The following is a 17724-nucleotide window of genomic DNA, read 5'->3' on the forward strand; positions in this document are numbered from 1 at the left end:
CAGTCATTGCGTCCCTACCAGCCGGCCCAACCTCGCCGTGTAACCTGTTGGGACCCTCCGAGCAGCCGGGTGGAAGTACTATGTTCGCCGTCGTGGCCTGATCCAGAATCACCCTACGTCTCACACCACTTAGATCCACCTAATCGTCGCCCACGACCGAGATACCAACTCCAGGATTTCGATCCCTATGACCCTCCACCGACGCGACAACCCTCTTGTTGGGAACCACCGCCACACCGGGCATCGCAGGGATACTCGGATTATGATCAGCCACCGCCGCGTCCACCTAGTTGCTGGGATCCGCCCAGACATCGAACCAATCGCCGCTGTCCACCGGCGCAACAGCAGGACCGCGACTACCTGCCCTTTGACCGGCCCCGAAGCTCGGAGACCAGCTGGGACCGACCTCGCCCTCGGGAGGAGGTGAGAGCGCGAGTCCAGCCCGCCTCCCACCAGCCTCGCTACTCCACCGAAAAGCCAACACGGAACCTGTACAGTCAGCCCACACGTGTGACCAGTCAAACTTCGGAGCAGCCACGCCTGCCTCTAATACGGGTCTCCCAGGCGGAGAAGTCAGAACGGTCCAGGTTGGGTCTCTGCTGGCACTGTCCCGAGAAATGGGTGATGGGACATGTGTGTAAACAACGCATTCTCTGTTATGCGGATGATGGAGATGAGTTTGAGGAGAACATTCAAGATGAGAATTTAGCCGAAGAGAAAACTGATAATACTCCCACGATAGTATTCGGTGATGATGTTCTCAATGACATTACCAATGTTCACAATGATGGCGCTCATCTTGATGTTCCAAACAACGAGTCCCCTGGAGAGTTCCTCAAGAACAAAGGGATTGTCAAGAACGACAATGAGCCACTGCAAGTGCTCGTTGGGGTATCTGATGAGAAGATTGGTGAAAAGGAGGAGACATTGCTAGAAGATAAAGAGGAGGATGGTTCTATTGGTGAAGTGGAGAAGATAATCGTCTCACTCAATGTTGTTCAAGTGTCATCCCAAAATGTTATTGGAAATTGTTGGGGCAAGAAAGGAGATGGTGCTTACACCGATTTGCCCGTAATTGCTTGTGTCTATGTGGATTTGAATGTCGGCGATGTTCCAAGTATGAATCATCGATCAACATCGCTCGACAAAGATGCAAGGTTGATCCCTCCGACTAAGGACATGCCATGCTTGGGCATTCTGGGAAACGTGGACAAGCTTTTCGATTTGGCAAGGAATTTTTCCGACAAAGTTGGGTCTCCTTTGTTGATTTTTTATGGAAGTGAAGACTCATCTGTTCGATGCGTGTTTGATCCAGGAGGAGTTGCCTCGCCGAAGCTTTTGCTTTCATCTCTCCTTTTTGCTTCGTGGTTCCCACCTTGAGGACAAGGTGAATTTTAACCGTGGGGGAGTTGATACGAACCTATATTATTATTATTTAGTTTAGTTATTATTATTATTATTTAGTTTAGATATTATAGGGATTTAGCATATCTCTTTCTATATCTTTGTTTTCTTGTTCATTAAGTCAGTAGCATTATAAATAGGATAGACTGTTATCTTTTTTAATCATTCAATGAAATACAATATTATTTTGGCCAAGTCCACGTGTGATTCTTTGAATCCCTAATTCCTTACGCTACCTGCTGCCCGACGGAAGGTCTCCGCGCACAGCCGGAACGTATATCTGATCTGTAGCCGTTGCCCGACGGGTTGGAACCCGCGCACAGCCGCCCAGATCTTTATCTCCGCTGACCCTCACGGGCGCCGGATTATCTTTATCTCGTTATTGTCCGTTTTATCGGATCGTTAGGGATTTAGGTCCTTAACAGACACGAAAGTATTGACGAATACAGAGAGAGAAGGAAATTCCCAATTTGTAAGCAAAGTTTGAAAATTTACAGTAGTGTCCCTTTTATATATCCAATATGCGCGAAATTTTGAAGTATTTAAAATTTTGTTTTAAAAAAAAAAAATTGGGAATGCGGTGATCCAACTTGAAATTCAAAGTCTGGAGTTGTATTCTTTTGTTTTCTGATTCAAAAACACAAACCATTGAGAAAAGGCTGGAATCGAACACGCATCCACGTCGACCCACGTGTTTACGCTTCCTTCTCCACCTTTCCTTCTTCTCTCACCGCCCTTCCAAAAAATACAACTAACCCTCAGTTTTCTGTTTTTTCCTGGATAAAATTTTCGCAATCCATTCCCACCCCCAATCCTAAATCTCTCTGATTGGCCGGCCTGCTGATATGGTGGCGGGGCTGTTTGGCCTTTCCGTGGAGGAGGCCGTGGTGGCGCTCCACCTCAAGGCCGCCACGAATTGGTGGGACATAGTCAATCACTCTGCCGCTTGGCAGGACCGTATTTTCCATGTGCTCGCTGCGCTGTATGGGATCGTCGCCGCTGTTGCCCTTGTAATTATTCATGCCATTTTAATTTGATTTTGCTTTGGATCTTTGTCCATCCAGACATGAAATAAATAGAGCTGAATGATTTTTCACACATAAATCCAATCTCATATTTATGACTTGCTATAAATTGTCGAAGATTTTGGAAGTCATTAATTTTTTGAAATCTGAGGTAGGCATTGTGGGCATACATCCCATGCAGTTGATGGCATTGTTTTATGAATTATTTTTTAGCTTCTCGGCAGTTCTGAATCTTCAAGGTTTGCTTATGGTGAATGTGTTATTGATAGTTATTTGAATTGAACTAATTTTTATTATTTGCATTCACATGTTCTAGGTACAATTGGTTAGGATACAATTGAGAGTACCCGAGTATGGTTGGACGACTCAGAAAGTATTCCATTTTCTAAATTTCTTAGTCAATGGAGGTATGTATCATGTGCATTTAATAACCTTTTCCTTTTGAGCTTCTTATTTCACCTGATGATAAGTTTTTTTTATAGTTTCTTAGTTCCTCCCCATGTAAACATTTATTATGTTTTGATGTTTGTTAGTTCGTTGCCTTGTGTTTGCATTTCGTCGGGACGTTGAGAAGTTGGACGCTGAGGTATTTATTGCAATTCATTATCTTTTTCTCTTAAATTTTATAATTGTCTGATTTGATTTTTTGGTTGGGAAGATTACACATCATATTTTGCTTGATTTGCCAAGTCTTGCGTTTTTCACGACGTATGCATTGCTTGTACTGTTCTGGGCAGAAATTTACTATCAGGTTCAATCTAGATCCTTTCATTAGCTTTTCTTGCTTTAGTTTCGATTATTCGATTTGGAAAAATATTCACTTTAACATATGGCAGGCTCGTGCTGTATCTACAGATGGTCTGAGGCCTACCTTTTACACAGTAAATGGTGTTGTTTATTTCATTCAGGTGAAAAATCTTACCTATTTTTATCCCTTGTGCGGTAGATGATAGGGTCGTTTGATTGCATGTTTAAGTCCATTACATTCATTGCTCTTTACAAAGATGTAGTATTTGTCAATTTGTCATGTGTTGAGAAAAAGATGCATTAGAAATGAACACTTTAATCAGCTGAAGCTCGTTGATTTAATTTTTACTAGAGTACTCACCACTCAAGAAATTGTTGAAGGTTGCTTTTGTGTGTGTGTGTGTGCGTGTGTGTGTTATTGTAGAGGTGGAAACATGGGCAAAGGCGGTGTTGTATTCAGGATGTTTTTGTTGTGTTCTTGTCTGAGGCTTTAACATCAAAGTATTTCAGAATCCACTTAGCTATGATGTTATGCATTGTTGTCTAATTGCATTGTTAGTTGCCAGATTGCTTACTAAGGGTTCAGGTGATTCATGAGTACAATATACGTTCTGTGTTTGCTAATAGAACAAAGGAGGGGGACTGTTCTGGTGTTATAATGATGTGCAGGAATATTTGATTTCTTGTAGCTTGCTTGAAATGAGAAATGACAAAACCTAAAATATTAATGTGTAAGCATTCTACATTTTTTATTGTTGAATTGTTGTAGTGAGTGTGTTGAAGCTGCTCTTGTTTATGTTCTACCTATCTATAATCAGATTTCTTCAAAGCGTTTCCTACTAATTTTCAATTGATGAAAAGATATCATGTTTGGGGACGGATTCATTTGTCTGATTTCCTATTGATATTACCATTATATGCGATTGGAAAATTCCAGAGTGAAAGTGGTTCTCGCTTTATCTACCTATGACAGTGGATTTTTATTCAAAGTTATTTCTTGTGCTTGGAACACCTACAGTATAAGCTATCTTCGTTAGTTGTAGGATGCTGGTTACTTGAAACATTTCATAAAGAACATATGGTCTCAATTTCTTGTAATTTGTTGCAGATGATTCTGTGGTTAGCTCTATGGTGGAAACATGTTCATGTGGTGGTGGTCTTAACCAAGATGTTCTTTGCAGGTTCATCGTGTTAATCTTGTCTACATGCATCAGTTTGTATTTTTTCTTTTTTTTTGGTTTTATTCATTTTGTTTAAGGAGCCTTCATTTTGCAGTTATTTCTCTATTTGCTGCCCTGGGGTTTCTTCTCTATGGTGGAAGGTATATAGATTTCCTCCTTTGGGCAATTGATTTGTTCTATAGTAATATTTGTCCCATAATTTTAAACCCTGGGCTGCTCTGAACAGTGACAACCATTTGGTTGTGTGAGTCTTGTTTTTCATTTCAATTCTTACTTTTTTTTGAGGGGGGGGGGGTTAACTTAGGGGACGGATGATGGGATGGTGGTCTTGGGTTACCGGGTGTACCTGTTGCTGCTGCTTGTCAACTCCCTCCCTCCTTCAGAGTCACTTGCACCAGCTAGGATTAGAAATTTAGAACCCATGTCTTTGTGGTCACATGACAACGTGAAGAGCCTATGAAACCATTTTTCTTTGGCATGTTCAGACTTTGGATTATTTGACCGCCTGGTTCTTCATCCAAGATTTGTGCATTGCTTAGGACTGTAAAGCAGTCAAGTATAGATACTTATAGGAGAAAAGAATAAATTGTATTATTCACAGGAATCACACCAAGAGAGTCTCTCGTATATATGGAGTAGAATGCTAGGGCTAATCTATTCCTAAAATAATAACAGCTAAATAAGGAAAACCTAAATTGGAGTACAACATGGAGAGACCAATCAACCTATAAATATCAAGTTTTCTCTAATATGAAGGTTATTTAGAAATTAAAGTTCTTCTTGAGGCAAAAATAATTTGTGGGAGTGATTCATAGTGTGTACATTACAAGACTATCATTGCAGTGAAGTGTTGGTTTATCACGTCCTCAAATGTTGCCTGTATCTTTTGTCTTGGAAAGCAGTTTACAAATAAATTTTTGCCCCCTTCTACTTTATTCATCCCTGGATAGTTTTGGTTTATGAAAATCTTTCATAAAATTTCTTCTACCTGTAGCAACATTTTATGGATTCATGTTGATCCTGAACCTAATGTCTTCTTTGTGAAGGTTATTCTTAATGCTACAGAGATTCCCTGTGGAGTCGAAAGGACGTCGCAAAAAACTACAGGAGGTATAGTTGGAGTCTGGGCTTGTGGTGGTTGATTTCTTTTAGAAAATTTTTCTTTTTCCTTGTGGGGGTTTTTTCTTTCTTTGGTTGTCCATGTTCTAATTCTCCCTTACTCTCTCTTGCTCACTCAGGTTGGCTATGTAACCACAATTTGTTTTATATGTTTTCTGGTTAGATGCATTATGGTAAGTCCTAACCTATTCTTATGATTCAGATTGCTTGTTATCAGTTCAGTTCAACTTGTGAAATTATCATTTGGCATGTGTTGTACCCATCTTTGATTTTTAATATCCTTGTTAGTTCTATTGGTAAATTGGCATTATTTTTGCTTGATTGGTCATGAAGATAACCCTTGTTTAGACTTCTGTAATGGATAATAAAGGAGTTCCAAAGAAATTTGATTTGGTAATATCAATATTTCAATTACAATGTAATGTATTTGGAAATAGCTAAATGTCTTTCCCCACATTAACATTTTCCCTAATTGAGAAATTCTAACTATGTGTTCTTGTCTTAAAATGGGGTGTTGATGTCTCTTGACGAGAGGGTTGCGGTATTCTTGTGTGCTTGGATGCTTAGTAGAAAACTCTTCATTGTCCCCTATATCTGCTCTGTACGCACATTGTTATAGCAGTGTACTTTTTTGGGTGAGTTCATCGCATGTAAAATGTACTCCCTCCGTCCCACAAAAGATGTCACACTTGTGGAATGGCACGAGATTTTAGGAGGTTTTGTTTTGTGTGTTGAGTGGAAAGAGAAAAAATATTTTTATATGATGATGTGAGAGAGAACTTTTGTCAAAAAAGGAAATGTGACATCTTTTATGGGACAAACTAAAAAGGAAAGTGAGACATCTTTTATGGGACGGAGGGAGTATTATTATATGTAGCATTTGATGCATGTTATATCTGTACCATTTTTGTAGTCTCAGATTTGACTTAAATCTTCCAGTTTTTGCTTCCTGACCTTGTTCCTCCATTATGACACATCCTACAGACGTGCTTTGATGCTTTTGACCCAGCTGCTGATCTAGATCTTCTGGATCATCCGATCTTGAATTTTATCTACTATCTGGTAGGATTCCGGTTGCTCTTTATTTTGAGAATTTACGACTGATCTGATATTGATCCTAGGACTCTGACTGAAACCGAATAAGTGAAATTTGCATGATTAATTTTTTGCATAGCAGTTCCGTGTTTGTCTTTTTTTTAATCCAGAGTGTTTTGTAGTGCAAATAGTTGGTGTTGAAAATCTTTTTGTCTGCTAGCCGATGAAGGGTTGTTTGAATATATCTTTCCGCACAGTACCTTAAAGTAACAATACCCTTGTATTTTGGTAGACGAAAGACTATAAGTAGAATGAAACGTTAATGTTCCTTGAAGTAGTGAAGCTTGTTGTACTAAGCAATACTCTATATAAATCCAGTGTTCCGGAAATGTAAGGTTTATCTTTAGTTTCTGGTTTTGAAAGTCTTAGATTCTTGAATATATATTGAATGCTGGGGGGAGCCATAGTCTGATAGAATCTTAGTGTGTGGATGTGCTCTCTTGTTAATTAGCTCATATGCTGCTACTTTGCTCTGCGAGGATTACTTGAAAGAGACGAGAATGATAGAATTTTGCTTGGCATTTTATCTTGGCTTGCAATTTTGCTGTAGAAGGTGTGACACGGTTAAGAAATGGTTTTGCAGCTGGTGGAGATATTGCCGTCAGCACTCGTGCTCTTCATATTGAGAAAACTGCCTCCGAAACGAGGGATCACACAGTATCATCCTATCAGGTGATGAAACCAACTGGTGATGCTGAATGGAGGGGTTGGAATACCATTGAATTTGGAGCAGAAATGTGATGATCAATCAACTTATGTCCATCTCCAACCCTCTTTGTTACTCTCTCATGCAGTTGACAATTTTCGCTAGAAGTGCGTAATCTGTCATCTCTGTTTGCATAGCATTTAGCCATCGTGTGTGTGTGTGTGTGTGTGTGTGTGTGTGGTGACAGTATAAAATTATACTCCACCGGGGTTCGGGTTGATCACCATTTAGTCAAGCTTGGTTCGTTTATTATCGAGGTGAGCATACAACTATTACTAGTATTAACTAGTGTATAATAGCAGTATAATAAAAGGTTGTTGAACTCAGCATATTCTCTTTAGGGGCCAATTTTATTCATATTTTTTTGTAAGGCAGATATGTTGTGAAGATATATGTTTCAAAAATCTTTTGGAGTTGATTAAAGGTTTTTTAAAATTTGCATCTGTTTTATTAGATACACCATCGATTTGTATAGTTTGTAAAATATATACACATTAGAATTTTGATGGTAGTTTTGTAATGAGGTACTAATTTCCTAGCACAGCAATAATATCAAGTGAATTATTGAATCAGATTTGAAAGAAGACGACTCCAGCCACCTATATCCAATTCATTGTTAAATTATCCGAACACAATTATTTGAATTATGTGAAATTCTTCTATAAATTTTTATGTTTGTTTTCATTTGAAAGTATTTGTTAATCACGGTATTTATGAAGCTGCTCTGGTACAAAGTTATTGTACGAGAACATTTACTCATACATCTACAGATGATTACATTTCGACTTTAAGTATCCACAACGGTGGCGTCCGTCGCCAGCGGCGCGGAAGGCGGCGGCCGAACGCCGTCGCGCCGCGACTCCATCTACCCCCGCTCCCGAACCCGCACCCTATGTTCCACCTCCACCCCCGAACAACTCGTTGTGGGCCCTTTTGGCCCAACTCAATATGGCCAATAGGTCATCTATGACCCCCACGCAACTTCAAACGCACGAGACCATGATATTGGGTCTCCAAAAACAATTGGGGTTGGTGCCGCCGGATGCGTAGTCTTCCTCGGGTAATATTAGCCAATAATTGTGTAATTTTTAATTTTTAGGATTTTAATTATGTAATTTTTAATTTTTAGTATTTTAATTATGTAATTTTTAATTTTTAGGATTTTAATTATGTCTTTTTTATTTTATTTGTAATTTGTAATATTTATTGTGGTTTTTTAATGAATTTTAGTATTATGGAAATGTTTTTGTGTAATTGAATTTTAAATTAATTGTGCTCGTCCTTGCGGAAGAGCACAGCTGTGGGTGTTGTGCTCTTGCCAGAGAGCATGCAGAAAAAGTGGGGTCGGGCCCACAACCGTGCCGCTGGCAAGAGCACGGTTGTGGATGCTCTAGAGATGAAAGTACTAAATAGTATACGAGTACAATTTTCACAAAAATAAAAATAAAAAGAGGGAACATCTTTTTTGGTCCACGAACTTTGACAAAATATCATTTTAAGTCCGTGAACTTTGAAAATATCATTTGAGGTCCACCAACTATAGATTAATATCATTTGAAGTACTTTTTTACTATTTCCAAGTTTTTTTGGACGAAAATACCCTCAATACCTTGAAGTGTATATATTTTTAATACATTTATCATATACTCATATTTTTTTATAAATATCTTTACAATATATTTTTGACAAATTTTCTAAATATAATTTGACCTTAAATATTATCACTTAATTTTGTGACATGCAAGTAAAATTGCTTCTTCAATTTTTTATATTAATTTTTTTTTAAATTGAATAAAGAACTTTTCTTTAATAATAAAAAATTGAATAAAGATCTTTTCTTGCATGTCACAAAATTAAATGATAATATTGAAGGTCAAATTATATTTAAAAAATTTGTCAAAAATATATGGTAAAGATATTTATAAAAAAATATGAGTATATGATAAATTTATTAAAAATATACACCCTCTAAGGTATTGAGGGTATTTTCGTCCAAAAAAACTTAGAAATAGTAAAAAGTACTTCAAATGATATTAACTCATAATTGGTGAACCTTAAATGATATTTTCAAAGTTCACGGACCTAAAATAATACTTTGGTAAAAATCGTGTAAAAAAAAGATGTTCCCTCAAATAAAAATGGCAACTTTATTGGGGGTGATGTGTACAAATGAAATTTATGTCGTTCTACCGCTGTCAAAATTGAACTAGGGTGTTTCTAAAAGTTGAAATGATGGAATATTAATTTAAACAATTTGATACATGTGTTGTGATTATAAGTAAGAACAATGATTGATTTTGGTGGCAATTAGCTTTAGAAAATGGTTGTGTTATCATTTTCGTTTATAATCAATTGTTAAACTCATCAAAAGCCCTCACTTATAAGAAAAGAATAGCAATTAACTTAGGTATATATTTACCAAATGATTGAGGACTTCTCATTTAGAGAACGAGAACATATTTTCGTCAGCCCAAGCCATCAATTTCAAAAAAATCAAAGATTAATTAATTAATTAATTAATTAATTAATTATGGTACAATCTAGTACCTGATTTTTCAAGTTAACCCGCAACAACTAGTGTAATACACCAAACATAAACAGAGCCATTTTAGAGTGACAAAAAAGTAGTGCAAATAATTACGATCGAATCTCAATTATTGGATGCAAAAATGGTAGGATGTGTTTTAAGTAAATTGATCTTTATCGTTGCTTTATATAACATCATCCAAAAATTATAAATTATAATCACTCCGTGTTTAATACGGTTGTTGCAGAAAACATGAGGCATTCAATTTTTTAGGCAAATTTCTTAACGTGCAATAATATAAATATAATTACATGCTCTAATTGGGTGAAATAAAATCAAATTAACAATTGCAAAATTAGACCAAACTACAAGAAATTGAAATTGATTTTTCTACTCAGGGTTATAATTTTTACATTTCAAAAGGTGTATGAATTTAAGAAATTTGTTATTTTCAACTCTTACATTTACAATCTTCTACCCCAAACTTATAACCCCTTTTCATCTCTGTCACATTCAATAATTTCTACAATTACACTCAATCAAAGAACAAAATAATACACCCGCATTTATTAAAGAACAAATTAAGAGAAGACTATAGTTTGCAAAATGAAGGAAACAATCATGTAAAACAACAACATAATTGAGAAATTAAGACAAGTAGAGAGACAAAGAAACATAATCAGTGTAGTTTAGCTTTCATAAATTTGCACCTACAAAACAAAACAAAGGGTAATGCTATACAACCATATTATGGCTGACCATAAAATGACACTTTAATAAATTTAGATGGTATGACTATTAATGTTTCAAATAAGTCATTTACTGCTCAAATAATTTTACACTATTACCCTTCTATTTAATTCTAGTTGTTTTTTTTATTTCATTTCTCTAATCCAATTTTTACACTTTTATACGTATTTCTTTTATTAGATTCATTCATTTTTTAATTTTCTTTTTCAATTATTTATTTTTACACTATTTTTTAATTTAAGATTAAGGTTTTGTCCTTTAAAAAGTGTTTTCCTATTATACCAAGTTGGAATCAATATTAATTAAGCTGTGACACGATTAGATTGTCTATAATATTTTATTATGTTATATTGTAAAAATGATTAATTATACTAAAAATATAGTGTATTATAATATAATTATATAAATCAATATACTAATAATTGTTTTATAGTTGTTTATATAATTTTATTTTTTTTATTTTAAACACATTATATCAGGTTTTGACTTGAATTTTATTTTTAAAATAATAAAATCTTAAAATAGATTTTTTTAAAAAAAATCACATGAAATTTCCCGTTCCCCTTAAGTCTCTTCCATCTCCGTACTCTCTTACAAAAACTAATCCTTCCCACATTATTGCATTAGTATATTAATCTATGAGCCTATAATATACTAATATAGTAGTATTTAAAAGTAATTAATAGTATCAAAATGTAACATTATACATAATAGTTTATTATATTAATATACTTTCCAATTATAAGTTGTGATATAATCTAATAATAATAGCAATTAATATTATTATTGTTAATATAGATTAGAATATGTTAGAATTTTTTCAATTTAAATGAAATTGATAAACTATTTAACTACCACAGCATTCTTTATTCAAAATAATGTAAAACGCATAATATCAACATGGAAAAAAAATTTAAGAAACTTTTTACCGTATTTTGAATTACTACTTTGTTCTTGGGCATACATGGATGAGGGTAGTTGTTACTTTGCCTATAGTGCATTTTTTTATCATGAAGTTGTTGTAATTGTATAGTTTTCAATAAATTGCAATTGCAACCAGCCCTCTTAATCTTCAATTGGTGGCAAATGAATATCATACTAGATTCAATTGATAAAAAAGTTCAGTAATTTAATTTAAATAGAAGAGATTATGCGGAATTTAACTTCCATCTAAAATAAAGTAAAGAAATGCAAATAAAAACATTAAATGGAATGAAATATAAAGTTTAGTACTCCTTAAGAAATAAATTGATTTAGGAACTAATTTGATACATGCTCTGTAGTTTAGTGATCGTTTATAATATTAACCCATGATTATTAATATAAATAAGTATATTGATCAAAGCTCAATTTTACTTATTTTTAAATATACAAACATTTAGAGTATTTTAAGTAAATATGAAAAATAAAAGGATTATCACGATGCGTTGGTATTATAAATATAAGAAAGAATTAAATTAGTTATCATGTAACCTTAATAAATATTGATTTTTGTTTATATAAATTTCATGCCACATGAGTTAACGAATAATCCAATTGAATAAATTCTAGTCTCTTTATATTTATATTTCATAACTAAGGGTACAATTATACAAATAAAATTGATAAGTATTGATTTCAATGAAATGACATTAAATACACTACCTTTTATTAGTTTTTTATTTTTAATGGCGGGCTATAACGTGGCCATTTAGAGCATCTCCAATAGCGGGGAGCGCACTGGCTAGCCGATTCTTGACGCTCGCCGGTCCGCTCGTCAAACCATTGCAGCCGGCGAGCGCCAAATCGGCGAGAAAAACGGCGAGCGCACGCCGATTCCCGAGCACTCGGCGATGCGCTCGCCGTTCTCCTGGCTGCCATTGCAGACTCTAGATCGGCGAGCGATCGACGAGCGGGATTTTTTTTTTAAGTTTTCGAAATACTATATATACACGATTTGGACGTCATTTTCATTTGCACAACTTGTTTTAACTAGTACTCTCTCTATCTTAATTTCTGTACAAGAGCAACAACGCGAAATGAAGCACAACAACGAGCCCACTTGTATTTTGTTTATTGTGGCTGGGCTATGGCTGAGCTGTGCTATTGCTTGTTCAGTTGTTTGTCCTGATGATGTGGCAGGAGGAGTTTGTTTGGATAGGCGAGTTATGACTAGGCTATTTTTATTGGAGACGCTGTTTGCACTACTCCAAAACAAAAGCACTATTTTATTTTATGAAACTTGATGCTTTTGCCGATGAATAAAGCTATGCGGCCACATTATGGCCAGCCATAAATTAAGTAAATAACAAAAAAAATTGATTTTTTTTCAAATTTTTGGTTTAATACTATTTGATTTTACTTTTATATCATCTTCATTATATGTTGCTCAACATGTTAGTGTTGTTCTTTCGTAGTTTTTGCTCAACTTATTACTACTGTCATTTCTTGATTATTGCTCAACGTATACAGTAATTCGTGATATTAATGTGTTTTACGTAATGGAATTCAAAGATAAGTATCAACTCACAAGTCCATTCACACACATATAAGTTTATATCGGTAATTCTAATTTTTTTATACATGTAAACGGACTAAATTAACTTTTATGGCCGGCCACATTATGGCCATTTAGCATCACTCTTTGCCGATAGCCACAAAATTCTTGTTACTATGCCACCTGAATCCGTGTCTCCCCACCTAAGCTCATTTATTGCCTTTGTTTCTGCTGTCTGCTTTCAATTCCTCCACCATTTTCCCATTTATGGTCAGTAGAAAGATTACTTGCCTCTCTCTCTCATCAACTGTTTCTACTTAGGCTTCAATTATGCTGCGTTCTTGAATGCTCACACATATCGAGAGCACTACAGCATGAAATTAAGTTGATTGGCGGGTTGGTAGCAATTATGCCAAATGGTTTTCATTGTTGAAGGAACACAGTTGAGGAAAAGATTCGTCTGCTTTTAGGGGATGTGGGCATGCATGTTCTTTCACTAGTCTTGAGAAGGAAACTCAAATCAAGATTTCATTTTTATTGTTTTTCTTTTGTGGGAGTGGGATTCTTTTGCTGATTTCACTGAGCTTCAGCCATGTGTAAGAATGCCTAATTGCTCACTTCTTCTTCTACATTCGGTGAGAGAGTGAACAGAGTAAAGTTGAGTTTGTAAAGAAGAATCCATTAGTGACAAGCTCAGTGAGTAGATGGGGTTTCATTAATTGATATCCATTTTCTTGGGTTTTTGTCAGTTTGCTTTTTTATCCTTTACCTTGATGAAGCAGTCTCAGTAAAGCAAATGTGAGAGAGCGTCAGTCAACCCTAAGGGGTTGATAGTGACAATAACTGGCGCCTTATTTTGCACTCCATTTTGGTCCCAGTAATTTCAAAAACTAATCTTTTCTCACACCCTTCCCCCCCTTTTCATGATTGTTCTAGATCTGTAATTTAGCTTTGTTGAAGCCAAAGGTGTAGCCATTGTTAACTTGTACACTCCAAGATTTTGCAGGTGCTTAGTGCTAATCAAGTGGCTTTAGTTAACTTAGGGTGAACTACATGTGTTTTTTTACTGATGGGTACGAATTCAAGAATTCATTTTCAGCTGTACCTCTCATTTATTAGTTTCCCAGCTGGGTGGCTGTTGTTGTCTTGAAAGTCTGTTTAGTTTTATCCATGGATGGTCCATTGCAAGTATTGGTGCTTAGGAACAACCCCATTTGCTCACTCTTCTTGCTGTCACCATTGTTGTTGATGCTCATCACACTGCCACCACTGGTTAGATCAGGCGATGCCGAGGCTCTCTTGGCTCTAAGAGCCTCGATGGACCCCGTGGGGGTGCTCCCGTGGGGACAGGGAGGGGCTGATGTTTGCCAGTGGCAAGGTGTTAAAGAGTGCTTGAATGGGAGGGTGACTAAGCTTGTGGTGGAGAGGTTTAACTTAAGCGGCTCATTAGATGGCAAAAGCCTTAATCTGTTGGATCAGCTTAGGGTGCTGAGCTTTAAAGAGAACTCGGTTTATGGCCAAATCCCAGAGCTTCCTGGCCTTGTAAATCTCAAGTCTCTTTACCTCAACAACAACAAGTTTGAGGGTGGAATCCCAGTTAGTCTTGCTCGGATGCATCGCCTCAAGGTGGTTGTGCTGTCGGAGAACAGACTATCAGGTCAGATTCCTCTGGCGTTCGTTGGATTGAGCCGATTGTATGTGCTTTTTGTGCAGGATAATAGATTGACTGGTTCTATTCCCCCATTTAACCAAACCAATCTTAGATTCTTTAATGTTTCTAATAACTTGCTATCTGGGAGAATGCCTATAACTGCAGCATTGGCTAAGTTCGATGGACTCTCTTTCGTTGCCAATGCTGATCTGTGTGGTGAACAGATTCAGAAGCCATGTCGTTTTGGTCCATCTGCTAGCCCATCGTTTTCAGTAGTGCCCGGTGAAACAAGACATCATCATAAATGGAATAAGAAGCATATTTTGATTCCTGTTCTCAGTGTCATTGGATTCGTCCTTCTATGCATCATTGCAGTGGTTCTTATCGCGTGTTTGAGGAACAGAGGCAATGAGAAGGAGGCGGGTGGTAAGGTGGCTGCACGAGGCGTGGAGGAGGGGGCACCTAGTGGGACATCAGACGAGAACGCTGAGGGCAAACACGAGGTGTTTCCTTGGGATCAAGGGGGTGAAGGGCTAGGGAGTTTGACATTTGTTGGTGATGAGAAGATGAATTACAGCTTGGAGGATCTTTTGAAGGCTTCAGCCGAGACGTTGGGGAGGGGGACGTTGGGGAGCACGTACAAAGCAGTGATGGAGACGGGCTACATTCTGACAGTCAAGAGGCTGAAAGATGCGATGTACCCGACAATGGAGGAGTTCAGAAGACACATTGAGATTCTTGGCAGGTTAAGGCATCCCAATCTGGTTCCTCTCAGGGCTTATTTTCAGGCTAAGGAGGAGCGTCTACTCGTGTATGATTATTTCCCCAACGGCAGCCTCTTCTCTCTCGTACATGGTCCGTATGCCTATATCTTCTTTTATCAGTTTACATGTTACCACCTATGTGTTTATATGGTGGTGTTTAGCATATAGTACTATTTGTTCATGGTTCTTGGGTTTTATCATGCCTTTGAATAGAATCTGGCAAATGGCTTACTCTTAGCCTATAAAGTATAAAGCATAACATATTTTGCTAGGGTAGCTCAATTTGGGCTCTTGTGTTTTTCTGCATAATAATTTCCCACAAATATGGCCATCAGAATCTAGTTAATGGAATCTAACCATAGAAACTGATGACTTTTCAACAAAAAATGTAGAGAGAATACATTTTTAGTCCATGGACATTGCACTAACATTATCCACAATTCATATTCTTTAAAAATATCGTTAGACATCCCTTCTTTAAAAATATCGTTAGACATCCCTCCCTGAGTATTATATAATATTGCTGGAAGGACCTTTGCATTTTTTTACCAAAATATCCTCCAGACTACAACGGTTATTTATGTTTTTTCTTGAGAGGGATAATTGTCATTCATTCATTTCCCTTCAAAGTATGTGCCGCGACAAACAATACATCATAAATGAATAAACCAAGTCCAACTCTCTCATGAAAAAGCGATATTATATCAATGTCTAGGGACGTCCGGTGATATTTTTAGTGCAATGTCCAGGAATTAAAAGTGTAGTTCTCTCAAAAATGTAATGCCCCAAAGTTCTTTTGATTACTCATTTCTACCTTCGTCTTTCTCAATCATTTTTTGTAGGATCAAGAGCTGCAGGTGGTTCAAAGCCTCTTCACTGGACATCTTGCCTTAAAATAGCCGACGACGTCGCGACCGGGCTGCTCTACATCCACCAGAACCCCGGCCTAACTCATGGCAACTTGAAATCCACCAATGTGCTACTCGGGTCCGACTTCGAGTCATGCCTCACGGACTACGGACTGACACCCTTCAGAAACCCCGAGTCATATGAGGAATCCAGTGCTTCGTCCCTCTTCTACCAGGCTCCCGAGTGTCGCAATCCCCACAGACCCCTAACACAGAAGGCCGATGTATATAGCTACGGGATCCTCCTGCTCGAGCTTCTAACCGGCAAGACCCCTTTCCACGACTTCATGCAAGAACACGGCCCGGACATATCCGGATGGGTACGGTCCATACGGGACGCGGAGACCGACCCTGCGTCGAGCAACGAGGGGTCCGAGGAGAAGATCGGTGCTCTCCTGGAGATTGCCGTGGCGAGCGTCGCGGCCGTTCCCGAGAACCGGCCCGCGGCCAGGGACGTGGTGAGGATGATTCGAGAGGCGAGAGTCGAAGCTCACTTGTCGTCGAACAGCAGCAGCCACTCCCCCGGGAGATGGTCGGATACTATCCACAGTTTGCCGAGGGAAGAACAGTTGACTATGTAGCATTGTTTATGTGAATTCTTTTCTACTTCATATGTCATGAATAGGTGATGTTTCGTTTCCTCGGAATTTGCAGACTAATTCAATTGAAATTGAGCATTTTTATTGTGCTTTTTGGCAGTATTGTATTTCTCAAATATGGAATTTGATTGGCCAACAATAATGAAATGAACTTCTCTGCTTCAGCAGTGATGACATTCTTAGCAAGCCAGATCACTTTGTTTTTGTGTGACATCAAACTTCTAAAAATTGTCACTCTTTGTATATGTTGATGACATTCTTAACACTGATGTACATATAATTGATGAACTATGCCATTCTTTCAACAACAATTTAATACTCTCACATCCCAAGTTAACAATTTGTATTTGTTTTTAAGGCGTCCCAAGTTAAATAAATCATATTCTATTAAAGCAAAAATATAATATCTTCTACTTTAGTTTCTTTCTTCACTTATCTACTAGTTTTAGCAAGGTGTTTGGGATGACATTAGAGAATTCTTGGAGAACAAAGATAGGTATAAAAAAAAGACTTGTTGGGAGAAACTAAATTGCTTGGCCGAACACACAACCCAACATATCTTTGGTTCTCTGATAGGCCCAAACAAATTCATTGGGATGTTGTCATTTGAATTCTTCAATATATCAAGAAAGTTCAAGGAAATGTTTGTTGCTCAAGAAGAACAGTCATCTAAAGATCAAAGTATATTCGGATATTGATTATGTAGTCTCAAAAAATTATAACATTACTCAAAAAAATTTTACCAAGCTAGACATGATTGATATAATGGAGT

At 37.1% G+C, this 17724-nt stretch overlaps 2 protein-coding genes across 2 annotated transcripts; both read left to right on the forward strand.

Annotated features, from left to right (window-relative positions):
• Nucleotides 1-1982: 1982 nt before the first annotated feature.
• On the forward strand, nt 1983-7715 carry LOC121770811 (tobamovirus multiplication protein 3-like). The gene is made up of 11 exons (XM_042167586.1): nt 1983-2414; nt 2746-2836; nt 2963-3015; nt 3088-3180; nt 3266-3337; nt 4285-4357; nt 4452-4497; nt 5404-5467; nt 5596-5649; nt 6461-6538; nt 7155-7715. The coding sequence occupies exons 1-11, from the start codon at nt 2250-2252 to the stop codon at nt 7245-7247; spliced, it is 882 nt and encodes a 293-aa protein (XP_042023520.1). The 5' UTR covers nt 1983-2249; the 3' UTR covers nt 7248-7715.
• Nucleotides 7716-13238: 5523 nt separating this feature from the next.
• On the forward strand, nt 13239-17043 carry LOC121770818 (inactive leucine-rich repeat receptor-like serine/threonine-protein kinase At1g60630). Its single transcript, XM_042167593.1, has 2 exons — nt 13239-15536; nt 16288-17043. The coding sequence occupies exons 1-2, from the start codon at nt 14201-14203 to the stop codon at nt 16932-16934; spliced, it is 1983 nt and encodes a 660-aa protein (XP_042023527.1). The 5' UTR covers nt 13239-14200; the 3' UTR covers nt 16935-17043.
• Nucleotides 17044-17724: the final 681 nt, after the last annotated feature.

The sequence above is a fragment of the Salvia splendens genome, chromosome 16 (assembly GCF_004379255.2).
Source record: "Salvia splendens isolate huo1 chromosome 16, SspV2, whole genome shotgun sequence".
NCBI lineage: Eukaryota > Viridiplantae > Streptophyta > Magnoliopsida > Lamiales > Lamiaceae > Salvia > Salvia splendens.

Coding starts and splice junctions, on each gene's coding strand:
- LOC121770818 (XM_042167593.1), top strand. CDS start 14,201: ATGGATGGTCCATTGCAAGTATTGGTGCTTAGGAACAACCCCATTTGC. Junction 15,537..16,287: donor CCTCTTCTCTCTCGTACATG/GTCCGTATGCCT, acceptor CATTTTTTGTAG/GATCAAGAGCTGCAGGTGGT.
- LOC121770811 (XM_042167586.1), top strand. CDS start 2,250: ATGGTGGCGGGGCTGTTTGGCCTTTCCGTGGAGGAGGCCGTGGTGGCG. Junction 2,415..2,745: donor TCGTCGCCGCTGTTGCCCTT/GTAATTATTCAT, acceptor CACATGTTCTAG/GTACAATTGGTTAGGATACA. Junction 6,539..7,154: donor TGAATTTTATCTACTATCTG/GTAGGATTCCGG, acceptor ATGGTTTTGCAG/CTGGTGGAGATATTGCCGTC.